This window comes from Canis lupus, chromosome 2 (assembly GCF_003254725.2).
Source record: "Canis lupus dingo isolate Sandy chromosome 2, ASM325472v2, whole genome shotgun sequence".
In the NCBI taxonomy this organism is placed as follows: domain Eukaryota; kingdom Metazoa; phylum Chordata; class Mammalia; order Carnivora; family Canidae; genus Canis; species Canis lupus.
The window spans coordinates 9949360-9964362 of record NC_064244.1 but is presented as its reverse complement, the minus strand read 5'-3'; the positions used below and the strand labels follow the sequence as shown (position 1 = coordinate 9964362).

The following is a 15003-nucleotide window of genomic DNA, read 5'->3' as shown; positions in this document are numbered from 1 at the left end:
TCATATCTTACCATCAGTAGTAACTGATTTGCTTCTACATGCCTGCACCACCAAGGGAGATTATTCTGGATGCTTTTGTCTCCTTTTGTCAGTCTTCCCCATGAGCATCCTATAAAAGTTCATGGAGTAGTAGAGTCTATGAGTGGGTAAGAGTGGGTAAGAACTCTCTGTCAATGGCTCCAGTGGTTCTACATTGTCATACTAACCCCCAATCAACTTTAGCAGTGTGTTAAATTTTTGACTGATTTCTTCTTATCTGCATATCTTTCTCCTTGCTCTCTACCATTGATGGATAGTCTGAACACCTTGTGGTGCTTAGGGAGTTGTGGAAAGAGTGTGTCTCTCTTTGGATTTCAGGCTACTTGGTTGCCTCACTACTGCACCTTTCAGGTATAAGAAGAGTTATGTTTTTGTGGTTTAAGTGGCTTGTTAGGTTTGGAATTATGTTTTCAACTGCTTCTTAGGTGGAGTTGAAATTTGGTCCCTGAATCCTTTTGATATGAGCCCTGTTTGTTTAATTAAAAAATTAGATTAAGAGGGCTATGTTTCCCCAGCCTATCAGCGCTTTCACGGTAGGCTTGTTGAAGAAAACCACCGACTTTGTGGGATTGGCTGTATGTGAGAATCCACATGAGAGGCTAAGAATATTGTACACAAAGAGTCTTGATGTTCTTGAGCAAATTCCTAAAAATGCAGCATATAGAAAGTATACAAAACAGATTACAAATAAGAAACTGAGTATGGTTAAAATAGAATCAGATGATAAGAAATTAGATCAACTTCAGGGTGGCCAACTTGAAGAGGTGATTATTCAGGTTGAAAATGAACTAAGTCTGGCAAGAAAAATGATATAATGAAAACCATGGAAGCCTTTAGTGGAAGAACCTCCTGCCAACCAATGGAAATGGCCAGTATAATCATTATTTTTATTTTTATTTTTTAAAGATTTTATTTATTCATGATAGATGGAGAGAGAGAGAGAGAGAGAGAGAGAGGCAGAGACACACAAAAGCAGGTGCTGAACCGCTGAGCCACCCAGGGATTATTCCCCAGTATAATCATTATTAAATGACTAGTGTGTTGATGAGAAACTAGTGTAATTAAATATTCTGTTATATTAAAAAAATAAAAATTAGGTTAAAATACAACTTTTATTTACCTTAAGTGAAAACTTTCAGGCTATGAATTTGCCTCTTGAGTATAGCTTTATTCACATACTTAACATTTTATTTAGATATGATTTTTGTTGTTTGGGAGCATTTCCTCAATAATCCTCAGTTACTTTACATTTTTTTCCTCCTTGATCTAGTAGCTAACATTTAAAAAAATTATCAAATTATTTCTACTTTGATATGTCTTGGGGTTCTTTTGGTCTCTCTTTTAGTATGTATATATGTATATACACACAGTTATAATTGTTTTATCTTCCTGATGTATTAACCTTTTTTATTATTATTATTTTTTTTTAATTTTTATTTATTTATGATAGTCACAGAGAGAGAGAGAGAGAGAGGCAGAGACACAGGCAGAGGGAGAAGCAGGCTCCATGCACCGGGAGCCTGATGTGGGATTCGATCCTGGGTCTCCAGGATCGCGCCCTGGGCCAAAGGCAGGCGCCAAACCGCTGCGCCACCCAGGGATCCCTAACCTTTTTTATTATTATAAAATACTCCTCTTTAATTTTTTTTTTTTAAGAGAGATATCATGAGTGGAGGTGAGGAAGGGCAGAGGGATAGGGAGAGAGAGAATCTTAAGTAGGCTCTATGTGTAGTGCTGAGCCTGAGGCAGAGATCAAACTCATGACCTGAGCCAAAATTGGGAGTTGGATGCTTAACTGAATATGCCACCCAGGCGCCCCTCTTTCTTTCTTTCTTTCTTTCTTTCTTTCTTTCTTTCTTTCTTTCTTTCTTTCTTTCTTTCTTTCTTTCTTTCTTTCTTTCTTCATTCATTCATTCATTCATTCATTCATTTATGATAGTCACAAAGAGAGAGAGAGAGAAAGAGGCAGAGACACAGGCAGAGGGAGAAGCAGGCTCCATGCACCGGGAGCCCAATGTGGGACTCGATCCCGGGTCTCCAGGATCGCTCCCTGGGCCAAAGGCAGGCACCAAACCGCTGCGCCACCCAGGGATCCCTGCCCCTCTTTTATAATGTTTTGTTTCAAGAGTCTGTTGTTGTCTGATACAGTGATAGCCACCTAGCCATCCTACGGTTGCCATTTGCATGGTATATCTTTTTCTTATATTTTTAAGTTATTTGTACTTAAGATTTAAAAAAAAAAAATATTGGGACGCCTAGGTGGGTCAGCAGTTAAGCACCTGCCTTGGTCTCAGGGTCTGATCCTGGAGTCCCTGGATTGAGTCCCATATCAGGCTCTCTGCATGGAGTTTGCTTCTCCCTTTGCTTATGTCTCTGCCTCTCTCTCTGTCTCTCATGAGTAAATAAATAAAATCTTTAATAAATTTATAAAATAAAAATTTAATAAATAAATAAAATAAAATAATTTATTTTAGAGGTCATAAGTAGGAGGGGCAGAAGGAGAGAGAATCTCAAGCAGACTCCATGCTGAGCATGGAGCCTGATGTGGGGTTTGATCTTACGACCCTGAGATCAAAAGCAAAGCCAGGACAAAGAGTCAGGCACTTAACTGACTGTGCCACCAGGCTCCTCCTCAGTTTTACTTTCAAAAACAGTAGATACTATATGGAACCTTTTTTTTTTTTTAGTTTAGCTTATTAATTTCTGCCTTTTGATTGGAGTATATTCACATTAAATGGTATTATTAATATGGTTGGATTTATGCCTGCTATTCTACTTCTTAAAATTTTAATTTATTTGAGAAAGAGTTACAGCAGGGGGAGAGTCAGAGGGACAAGCAGACTCTTACTGAGCAGGTGCCCATCGTGGCGGGGGGTGTGGGGGCTCAATCCCAGGACCCTGAGATCATGATGTGAACTGAAGTAAGACGCTTAACTGACTGAGCCACCCAGGTGTCCCCTGACATTTACTTTTTGTTTGCATTGTCTTATGACTACTTATGAGAGCAGTCTACATAAGTAGTCTTATGACTACTGTTACCTCTCTTTTCCTCTTAGAGTACCCTTTCTCAAGTGGATATTTTCTTGTGTACCCTTTCATTCCTTCATCATTTTTAAATTATACTCTTGGGTCCTTTTCTTTTTTAATATTTTATTTAGTTCCAATGAGTGAGGGGAGGGGCAGGGGAAGAGGGAGATAGAGAAAATCCTAAGCCGACTCTATGCTGAGTGGGGAGCCTGAAGTAGGGCTCAAACTCAACCTAATATCATGACCCAGGCTGAGATCAGGAGTCGATGCCTAACTGAGCCACCCAGGCACCCTCAGTTATTTTCTTAGTGGTTGCTCTAGGCTTGTGATGTTTACCTTATTGGAATCTATTTAACTTCAGTTAAGTTAGGAAATTCATTCCCAAATGTCTCCATCCCCTTCTCCCTTTTCATGCTGTTATTATTGAAAACATTATGTGTGTGTGTGTGTATATATATATATATATATTATAAACTCAACAATATATTGTAAAAATTATTGCTCTATTTAATCTTAAGTCTTCTAAAGCTAAGAGGAGGAAACCACAAATATATTTACACAGCTTGTTTGTGTGTGCAGGTATTCGTAGTTACCATTTGTGTTTCTCTTCGTTTCTTCCTATGGCTTCAAGTTACCATCTTGTGTTACTGCCTAAGTCCCAATATAGCTTTAGTCGCATCCTCTTTCATTGTGTTTTCATTGTCAAAAATATTACATTTCTGCATGTTATAGTTGCAGCAATGCAACTTATGGACATTGTTTTATGCTATTGCCGTTTATCTATCTGTCTATCTGTCTATCTAAAGAGCAGGAGCAGGATGGAGGGGCAGAGGGAGAGGGAGAAGCAGTCTCCCTGCTGAGCATAGCACCCAATATGGGGCCCAATCCCAAGACCCTGGGATCATGACCTGAGCCAAAGGCAGATGCTTGACTGAGCCACCCAGTTGCCCCAGTGCTATTGCCTTTTAAATGAAGAGAAGAATGAGAAAGAAATACCAATCATGCTGTCTTTTACTAAAATTTCCTGTATAATTCCCTTTGTCAGAGATATTTTACATGTGATTTTTAATTGGCCTGTTACATTTTTTTAAAGATTTGCTTTATTGAGATAAAACTGTGGAACTTCTTGTGTGTGTATGTGTGTCTATCGCAGTTATTTTTTCATGTCACTTGATTTTAGCCCAAATAATTTCCTTTAGTATTTCTTGTTAGTTGGGGTTGGAGCAACAAAGTATCTTAGTTTTTGGTTTTTTTCCCTAGGATTAAAAAAAATTATTTTAGAGAGAGAGAGTGCAAGCAGGGAGAAAGGCAGAGGGGGAAAGAGAGGGACAAGCAGACTCTGTGCTGAGTGCAGAGAATGATGTGTAGCTCTATTTCATGACCCTGAGATCATGACCTGAACCAACACCAAGAGTCAGTGAGTAGGCTGCTTAACTGACTAAGCCACTGAGAAGCTCCAAAAGTATCTTAGTTTTTGTTTGGGAACATCTTTATTGCATCTTTATTTCTGCAACATAGCTTTGGTGAATATAGGATTCTTGGTTGATAGTTTTGTGTTTTAAGCATTTTGAATATTTTAAATGCCTCTACTGCCTTCTGTTCTCCATTATTTCTGTTGAGACCTCAGATATTAATTTTATTGCAGTTTCTATGTTTGTGATGAGCCATTTTCCTTTCCTTCCCTTTCCTTTCCTTTCCTTTCCTTTCCTTTCCTTTCCTTTCCTTTCCTTTCCTTTCCTTTCCTTCCCTCTCCCTCTCCCTCTCCCTCTCCCTCTCCCTCTCCCTCTCCCTCTCCTCTCCCTCTCCCTCTCCCTCTCCCTCTCCCTCTCCCTCTCCCTCTCCCTCTCCCTCTCCCTCTCCCTCTCCCTCTCCCTCTCCCTCTCCCTCTCCCTCTCCCTCTCCCTCTCCCTCTCCCTCTCCCTCTCCCTCTCCCTCTCCCTCTCCCTCTCCCTCTCCCTCTCCCTCTCCTCTTTCTTTTCTTTAAGATTTATTTATTTTAGAGAGGAGGGGAGAATTAGAGTCTAATGCAGCCTCCCCACTGAGTACAGAGCCTGTGGGGCTCAATCTCACAACTGTGAGATCACAACCTGAGTTGAAAGCAAGAGTCGGAATGTTTACTTTTCTAATTTATTTTTATTTTATTTTTTAAAGATTTTATTTATTGATGAGAGACACATAGAGGCAGAGACATAGGCACAGGGAGAAGCAGGCTCTCTTTGGGGGAGCCTGATGCAGCATTTGATCCCAGGACCCTAGGATCATGCTCTGAGCCAAAAGCAGGTGTTCAGCCACTGAACGACCTAGGTATACTATAAGAGTTGGATATTCAATGGATTCTGCCACCCAGGTGCCCCTCGTGTTGCTTTCAAGACTTTGTTTTGTTTGGCTTTCATCATTTTGAGTGTGGGTCTCTTAGTGTTTATCAAACTTTTTAGGTTTGTAGATTATTGTTTTTCATCAAATTTGGGAAGTCTTCAGCCATTATTTCTTTAGATACAATTTCTGTCCCTTTCTTTCTTCTCCTGGTTTTCTCATACATAGGTTGGTGTCCTACATTTTTTGGAAATTGTATTTTAGGTAGTGTAACCTCAAGATGTCTCTTCTTTATACTGCATAATCTTTATTGATCTATTTTTTTAAGTTTATTTTTTTTAGGGATGGAGGGGGTGAAGAGGGAGGGGGCGAGAGAGAATCTTAAGCAGACTCCACACCCAGCACAGAGACTAATGTGGGGCTCAGTCTCATGAGCTGAGCTGAAATCAAGTTGGACCTCAACCGACTGAGCCACCCAGGTGTCCCAAAGTTTATTTATTTTTAAGTAATCTTTATACCCAGTGTGGGGCTTGAACTCATGATCCTGAGATCAGTTGCTCTCCCAACTGAGTCAGCCAGGTGCCCCTTTATTGATCTGTTTTTAAGTTTCTTGATTCTTATTGCCAACTCAAATCTACTGTTTAGCCCCTCTAGTGAATTTAAACTTTAAAATTTCTACTTTGTTAAAGTCTTTGTCTTTTAAGTCCAACATCTGGGCTCCTCCTCAAAGGTAGTTTCTAATGTCTACTTTTTTTTCCTTGTATATAGGTCACACTGCCCTGTTTCCTTGCATGTCTTGCATTTTTTTGTTGAAACTGAATATTATATTTTATTTATTTTTTAAATTTTTATTTATTTATGATAGTCACACACAGAGAGAGGGGGGGGGGGAGGGAGGGAGAGGCAGAGACATAGGCAGAGGGAGAAGCAGGCTCCATGCACCAGGAGCCCGACATGGGACTCGATCCTGGGTCTCCAGGCAAAGGCAGTCGCCAAACCGCTGCACCACCCAGGGATCCCGAAACTCAATATTTTAGAAAATATAGCCACTCTAGAAAATGATCTTTCCTTCTTTTTGTGGGTCCTATTGTTTGGTCATTTATCTGCTTAATGACTTGGCTGGGCTAATTTTCTCATGTCTCTTTTCCCAACAGCGTATAATTTCAGGTGGCACTGCTAACATGACTTCCTTAAAAAACAGACAGGCCTGACTTTTAGGATTGTCTGTAGGTCAACATAAACCACTTAATGATTCAGTCAGAGATTGTGCTTAAGCCCTTTTAGGTTAGATTTTCACCCTTTTTCATTTAGTATGTGTGTGATTTAGAGATTTTTTGTTTTCTAAGTTTTTATTTATTTGAGAGAGTGGGCATATGGGTGAGCACAAGCAGGGGGAGCCAAAGGCAGAGAGAGAGTGAGAAGCAGGCTTCCTGCTGAGCAGAGATCATAACCTGAGTCAAAGGCAGACACTTAGGTTGAATGAGCTACCCAGGTGCCCCTAAAGATTATTTTCTAAGAAGATGTGAGGTTCTCTTTTTAGTTGTTCCTAAGAGGGTGCAGTCTTAAGCACGTACACAATCTTTCAGACCATATGTATATGTGTGATTTTATTTTCAAGTCTGGATTTTGAGGAGTTGCCCCTGGGTCACAGTAATTTATTTTTCAGCCAGGTTTTGATCATAGTTTGTACTAGAACCCTCTGAACCTTATTGGCTGATGGATTTGTGTGTGGCTTTGGTGAATGCTTTTAATTAAGCCTTCCCCAAGTCCCACTTTGATTTTTCCCAGTTGAGTGCAACCTAGTTCATGTACATGGCCATCTGAACCCCAGGGATGAGTAGATTCTAGGAGGGCCCTTATTTGTTGTCTTTCTTTCATTCCCTCTTTTAATCTTCAGTCTAGTTTTGCTTGTTTTTACTAGTATCTTGGAGCTACTGGTCCTGTCTTAATTGTTTGCCACCAGAGTGGTTTTATTTATTTATTTTTTTTAAGTTTTATTTATTCATGAGAGAGAGAGAGAGAGAGGGAGGCAGAGACACAGGCAGAGGGAGAAGCAGGCCTCATGTAGGAGCCATATGTGGGACTCAATCCTGGGACTGATCATGCCCTGAGCCGAAGGCAGACGCTCAACCGCTGAGCCACCCGGGTATCCCACCACCAGAGTGTTTTGGACAGTGCCCTTAAACTTCTCCAGGCCTTGTTCCAAATAAAGTTCATCCATTTAGGCAGAGCTGTTGAGCTTTTGTCCCCCCTATCCCCCTTCTGAGAACCTCTACATTACTGCTCTGGAACTGGGTATGGTGACAGCAGTCTGCTACTCTGAAGAGAAAAACACGTACTCCCAACAGGGTGCTAGGAGGAGAGAAGGGTGTAGGAGCCCCTGGTTTTCTCAAATCATTCCCCTACCATTGGGACTTCATTTGACTAGCGAGCTGGGGTAGGGATGCTATGGCCTCAGAATTCTAGGCCTGTTGTTAGGGTAGGATTTTTATGAGTGAAAGCTAATAGCACTGAGTAGGTTGACAGTCACTAGAGACTAGTTCTTCTAGTAAAGCTATAGCTTTAGACTGAGAGCTGGGGAGAGAGGGAGCCTTCTCAAACCACATCCACCCAGAGGGGAACTTCCATCAGAGCAAGCTGTGTATGTGGTGCGGTGTGATGGGAGCAAATCATGATTCAAATTCCACAGACTCTCACTGTTCTTATTGAAATTTTGTAGGTTTTTTGAATAAATTTTCCACTGTTTGCCTCATGTTTTTAGGATAATTTTCAGACCTTTATTTTTTAAACTGTGAAGTGATTAATTCACTGGGGAGGGGATCCACAGAGTTCTTCTGCATTCCAGAAATCTGAAAGCACTACCTTTTCTTTCTTCTTAATACCATCATAAGTTTTAGTTTTATTGAATGGTCAAATGGTGGTATCTTTTCTTTTTTCTTTTTTCTTTTTTATTTTTTCATTTATTTATGATAGTCACACACAGAGAGAGAGGCAGAGACATAGGCAGAGGGAGACGCAGGCTCCATGCACCGGGAGCCCGACGTGGGATTCGATCTGGGGTCTCCAGGATCGTGCCCTGGGCCAAAGGCAGGTGCTAAACCGCTGTGCCACCCAGGGATCCCGGTGGTATCTTTTCACTGTCTGCTTTGGAAGTTCCTGAGAGATTCTTTAAAGCATATTTGCATATTTTCCCTGAATTTTGCTATATAAAATGTTACTGTTTCAGTCTTCTGTCTTGTCTTTTTTTTTTTATTTCATAGAGATTTTTTTATTATTATTATTATTTTTAATAAATTTATTTTTTATTGGTGTTCAATTTGCCAACATATAACACCCAGTGCTCATCCTGTCAAGTGTCCCCCTCAGTGCCCATCACCCATTCACCCCCACCCCCCCACCCACCTCCCCTTCCACCACCCCTAGTTCGTTTCCCAGAGTTAGGAGTCTTTATGTTCTGTCTCCCTTTCTGATATTTCCCACACATTTCTTCTCCCTTTCCTTCTATTCCCTTTCACTGTTATTTATATTCCCCAAATGAACGAGAACATATAATGTTTGTCCTTCTCTGATTGACTTACTTCACTCAGCATAATACCCTCCAGTTCCATCCATGTTGAAGCAAATGGTGGGTATTTGTCGTTTCTAATGGCTGAGTAATATTCCATTGGATACATAAACCACATCTTCTTTATCCATTCATCTTTCGATGGACACCGAGGCTTCTTCCACATTTGGCTATTGTTTCTGTCTTTTCTTTTTTTTTTTTTCAAATCTTCTTGATCATTTGTAGGTTAAAAAATATATGTTACATTCTTCCATTGTAATTGTTTGGACTTTCTTTTTGTTATTTGAATGGGTAGAGATGCTCTCGTTCAGTGTGTCTCAATTGGTTTGTTTTAACTTGGGATTTTTACTTGTTAGAGATATAAAATAATTTTTTAATTCAAATCACTCTGAATCCTGCATTTAAATTAATTTACCTGACTTGGTACGAGGCTTTTTTGAGAACTGTGTCCTTGTAAAAATATATTGCTGAATAGTATTATTTGGCACCACAGGACATAGTGGAGGAAATGTCTCTAGGTTTAAAAAATGTGTGTCCTATTGGCTACAATAGGTTAGCTAGGTTATACCGTATTAGTGTTAAGAAGTTGGTTTCTTGGGCAACCTGGGTGGCTCAGCGGTTTAGCACCGCCTTTGGCCCAGGACGTGATCCTGGAGACCCGGAATCAAGTCCAGCGTCAGGTTCCTGGTATGGAGCCTACTTCTCCCTCTGCCTCTGCCTCTCTCTCTCTCTCTCTCTCTGTCTCTCATGAATAAATAAAAATAAAATCTTAAAAAAAAACCGCAGAAGTTGGTTTCTTTTTAGAAGTGTATCACCTGATTTTATGTAGGCATTAACTTTTGTATACTCAGCTTCTAGTCTGCTGATAATTGTATTCACTAGACACTGATAATTGTAAAGGTAGTACTATATTAATCAGCAATTTTTACCTGGGAAGAGGGCCACATGTCAGTTAAAGTTGTTGGGAGTGTTCATTGGCCAGTTCCTCCTGGAGACATCTCTGACCTCCTAAGCTACTAAAGTATCTTTCTCTCAGACTCAGTATGTCAGGTTAGCAGGCTGAATGACAGCTCATGTGCGATTCTTGTGAACAGTTAAAATGGCCTAAATTTGCTCACATAGGGTCATCCTTCATCTCTTATCTCCTAATCCCTGTGTTTAAACTCCTTAGAGTTTAAACTTACTTAGAGCTTACTTAGAGCAGAAAGGAAAGACAAACCTCTTTTTACACTCTTGTTATAGAAATCAGTTGAATACTGGTGAGGAAGTTTTAAGACCAAGGTATTACAGGCTGTGTTCTGGCCCTTGACCTCTCAGGGCCTATGAAGATTCTTCTTATTGTGTAACATGTTTGAGCCTTTGTGAGATACTACGGGGACTGCTTCCGTGTTCTTGTTTATGTTTTCATGTTTATAAAAATTAGATTACCATCAGAAAAATGAATTTATGTTTTGAAGTAAAGTAGGTTAGATAGTTAACCCAATTTTGACTTCTGAAGGTAATTGTGAAATTCATTCCTGTAAAGCGCTTTAAGGTTTTTGCTTCATTTTATTTATTTTCTCTATCCTAAGACTTGCTACATTTGTGATGAACAAGGAAGAGAAAGCAAAGCAGCCACTGGTGCTTGCATGACCTGTAATAAACATGGATGTCGACAGGCTTTCCATGTGACATGGTAAGTATGTTTCTGTCCTTGTACAGAACTGAAATTCTTTTACTTTGTTCAAGGGAACACTTTGTAAGTTGAAGGTTTAGATACCCAAATATTTACAGTAAATTTTATTGGGATAGTTTCTATGTTTCAATTTTCTTATTTATAATAAAGATGATTCTAATAATTGAATTTACCAGTCAATTTTAAATAGGTGGACTCTGGTTCTTATGTTTTTTTTTTTTTAGTTGACTTTTGTGTAAAATACTGGGTATTGGTTACCTAATATTTGATTTGTTGTTAGGATTAAAAGAGCTGATAATAGGTAATAATAAAAGAGCTGATAATAGGTTAGTGTAACACCTGAAATATTAGTAAGGATTTAATGAATGATTGTGTTTCTTCACTTTGTGTTTGAAGAGGGTTGGAAAAAGCAATCACTATTATATTCTCAGTATAACAGTGGCTACTTCCTAATAATTACTTCTGTACTTTTTTTGGCATAAAGTTTCAAGAGCAAAAGTTATCTTATAATATTCAACATAATAGACAACAGTTCAAAATTAAAGTTTGGGAATAATCCATGTACTTGTTACTTTCAAGAAATAGTCTGCATCTAGCAGCCAGTATAGGCACATGCTTTATTTCCTGAGCTTTTAGTGTATGGATTAAAGAAGTCCATTTTATGTTACTTTTGGGGAATGGAAAAAATCTTTGATTTTATAAATTCTGTTAATAATTTTTTAAAAGATGAAAGTTCTTTGAGACAGATACTATCTCCCCCAAAAAGATTTTGAAATGTAATTTTGAAATGTTAAAAGTGGAAATTGAAACTGAAGACAAATTGACAAGATGATTGTAAATTTTAGTGCTTTGTGTTTTTTTAAAAAAATGAATATCATAAAAAAAAATGAATATCATAACTTTAGGTTTCAATTCAATTTCTTCCATTGTTTATGACTGGAAAACATAGTTTATGTTTTTCTTGTCTGCTGTACAGTGCTGTGTTTGAAGCATTTTCCTTGTAACAGTATGTAATTTGCATCTGTGGGTTCATCCCATCACAAGTCATTTCAGCTCTTCAAAAGCCTGACCTTACTATTTGTACCTCTGATACAGATAGAAAAAGTAAAATGAAGTGTTAATTATGAGGGAGGGAGAGTATCTTAAAGCAATTTAATGTCTATTTGGTGACATAGTACTATATAAGTCTTCATCCTTATTAGAGATGGCTGGGTCAGAAGTTTATTATAAACTATAACTTTAAAAAATATCAATTAAAAGTTGAGGTGACATGTACTTGGTCGCAGTGAGAATAAAGCCTTTCATTTTCTCCTTTTCTCTTAAGAGATGTGTAAGGTTTAATTACAAATCCTACATGCTTAAGTGAATTTTAATTTATATATATTGTAGTTTGAAATTTAACGTGTTTATGTGTATACTTCTATATATACTTATATATATATATTTACACATTTCTATATATATACTTATATATGTATTTGGCTTTATTTTTAGTGCTCAGTTTGCTGGATTACTTTGTGAAGAAGAAGGTAATGGTGCAGATAATGTCCAATACTGTGGCTACTGTAAATACCATTTTAGTAAGCTGGTAAGAATTTATCTTGAACTTAACATTAAAATGATAACACATAGTTTTAAGAGTAGAATTAACCCTGTTTAAAAAAAGGCATAATAGCTACTCCTTTTCGCTTGATTTTTACATGAGATTGTTTGCTTTGCATGTTCTTACTGGGAATTAAAAGATCGAATAAATTTTAAAGATTTTGCTTTGCTTAGGTTCATTTATAAAGGTAAATATTGTAAAATAATTTCTATTAATAGTAGTAAATGTTAGGATACATTTAGTAGACGAAGCACGTATAGAGGACTCTAACCTAATACTGTTTTTTGACATTTGATTATACATTTTGTGATTTTTCTATCACGTGTTTCTCATCTTTTAGCTAATTACTATTTCTTTATTTTCATTTTTATTTACTAGGAGATAGTAAAACTGAAACAAAGCTGTTTTGTAACTTCTTGGTTGACGATCTTGAGAACAATGTATTTGAATACAACTTTGGAATTATTTTAGATTTTTGCCTATGTTGAATGGATGATTGAGTTGGTAAAATTTGATTACCTGTTTCATATATTGTGTCCATATATTGTTCCTTTGAAGGATCAATATTAAATGTCCTAAGTGTCTATTTTTTAGTCTTTAATGGTAACGACTCGACATGTACACAGAGTTTAAGTCTTTTTTGTTTAGTGTCTTTCTTTTCCTCTTATTACCTTTCCTTTGTGAGTAGGGCTAATTTTTTCTTTCTTTCTTTTAAATAAATGATATATAATTAGGGGCCCCTTTCTCATGAAAGCAGCTCGACTATTCTGGTTCATGCATATTAAAATACTTAAGGTTATATAAATATATTGTTTGATATTAAAGACTTTGATTAGTGTAAGGGCTGACAAAGAATATTGAAGTCTTTTAAGAGAAATTTTGAGATAGTAAAATTGAAAATTTTACTTTCTAGATGTAAAAAGTATATTGGAATCTTAATTTTCTAAATGGAAGATAATAAAGATAAAATCTAGAAATAATGAAAATGGATTTTGAGTTTGTGTAAATAGGATTTTCTCACTGCTACATATTGACATATTATCCCATTTGCTAGTTAGGAAAAGTCTAATAATTTAATAAGATTGTATAAGCTCTACATTTGCATGGAATTTGAGTATCTTTCATTCTCATTTTTATCTAATTTAAACTGGTTATGGTACCACCAAGTTTTAAACACTTCAAATAACTCTCACTGGCATCCTTTATTTATGATCTTGTGTAAGTATTTCAAATAGAAATGTGCAATACTTTTAGAAATGCTTTGAAAAATGCATGGGTCTAATGCTGACATTTCCTTTAATTTTTTTCTTAATGAACTGCAGAGATGAGTTTTTAGAAAACTATGCCTTAAAAGAAAATATGAGATTAAAAGGCTTCTTGCTTTTCCTAATGTGGCAGAAGTAACTCTTCAAATATTTTCTTTTCTTTTCTTGTAGTCTTGGCATCCTTCCTCAGTATGGCATTCTCTATTTTGGTTGAAACTCCTTTTTTAAAGAAGACCGTGAAAATGATAGTTGATTTCTTTAAGAGATGGTTTTGTGATAAAGTGACAAATAAGCTACTGCCTATTTGAAAATGTAGCCTATTTTCACACATTTTAATGAATGTACAAAAATATGGCATTAATGTTAAATTTAAGTTTAGATTTTCTTTTATAATGAATGCAATAGACAATATATGGATGGTGTCTGAACTAGATTATATAGTTTGAAATAGTGAGAGTTTTTTTTTTACTTCAATAGACATTTTAAAATATTACACACTTGAATTGGTTAAGCCTAACAAAAGGTTATTTAAAAACTTTTTATATACATATATATGTATGTATATATATTTTCTTTTTTAGAAAAAGAGCAAACGGGGATCTAATAGGTCATATGATCAAAGTTTAAGTGATTCTTCCTCTCACTCTCAGGATAAACATCATGAGAAAGAGAAAAAAGTAAGTGGATTTGTTGTTGCTCTATATGTAGCACATCTACTTAATAGTTTTTTTTTTTCCTTTTTTAGATAAAATTAAGTTCTTGATAGCTGAATGGAGACATTGAAATACTGAAAATTTTTGACTAATTGAGAGTATAAAGTCAAAGAGTAGATCTAAAATAATGCCATATTTGTGAGTATGTTTGTATGTACCTATTTCAGCTGAAAATTTGAAATAGAACTTGACTGAAATCGTGAGAGATTTTTTGCATGTGTCACTGTGGTCATCCTGTGAAATCTTCAGGTGACTTCAGTAATAGTTTGTGGCTATAGATTATTAACGGATTATTTCACATGTAAGGAAAAATCGCATCAGCCTTTTCACTTTATAATGGAACAGTTTTGAAATTCTATATATTCTTGATTGTTTTTCCACCTAGTGGTGCTAATAATGTTTTTTTTTTCTTCTTTTAATGGCCAAATATCATACCATTTGTTTGAGAATGTTTTGTCTTTTAATAAAGCACTAAATGCTTGCCTAATACTAATCTGTCTTCTTCTGACTTAACCTGTTTTCCACTTACATTTTTATTTAAAGGTTATGAGTAACTTTTAGTGAATGAATAATAAGTACTGTAGAATCATTCATACTTCGTATCGAACATAGAAACATATTGAATATAGGAAAAGGATAACACTATGAATTGTTTTTAAGAAACTAAGGATAAAAAAGACCTCTTCAATTAGAAAATAATATTACTCTTAAACAGTTGTTATAAACTAGTTTGGAACATTTTCATGTTTATAAATACTTAGGATTTGGGAATAGATTTGGTTTGAATTTCTGTGCCCTTTTTT

General features: G+C 36.6%; 2 protein-coding genes across 26 annotated transcripts in view; both read left to right on the top strand.

Moving 5' to 3' along the window:
* Window positions 1–4813, top strand: LOC118354020 (NADH dehydrogenase [ubiquinone] 1 alpha subcomplex subunit 5-like). Its single transcript, XM_035713566.2, is given in 1 exon segment — window positions 1–4813. A coding segment is annotated over 1 exon segment (375 nt). The 5' UTR covers window positions 1–542; the 3' UTR covers window positions 918–4813.
* The window catches only part of MLLT10 (MLLT10 histone lysine methyltransferase DOT1L cofactor), a 251054-nt gene that overhangs the window by 120241 nt on the left and 115810 nt on the right, over window positions 1–15003 (top strand). For 21 of the 25 annotated variants that reach the window (XM_025463993.3, XM_025463995.3, XM_025463992.3 and 18 more), the window contains 3 exons: window positions 10516–10619; window positions 12114–12207; window positions 14069–14164. In XM_025463993.3, coding sequence (XP_025319778.2) covers window positions 10516–10619; window positions 12114–12207; window positions 14069–14164 — 294 coding nt within the window. The remainder of the gene's footprint in view (window positions 1–10515; window positions 10620–12113; window positions 12208–14068; window positions 14165–15003) is intronic. The other 4 variants (XM_025463999.3, XM_049100087.1, XM_049100084.1 and 1 more) reach the window with 1 other exon arrangement.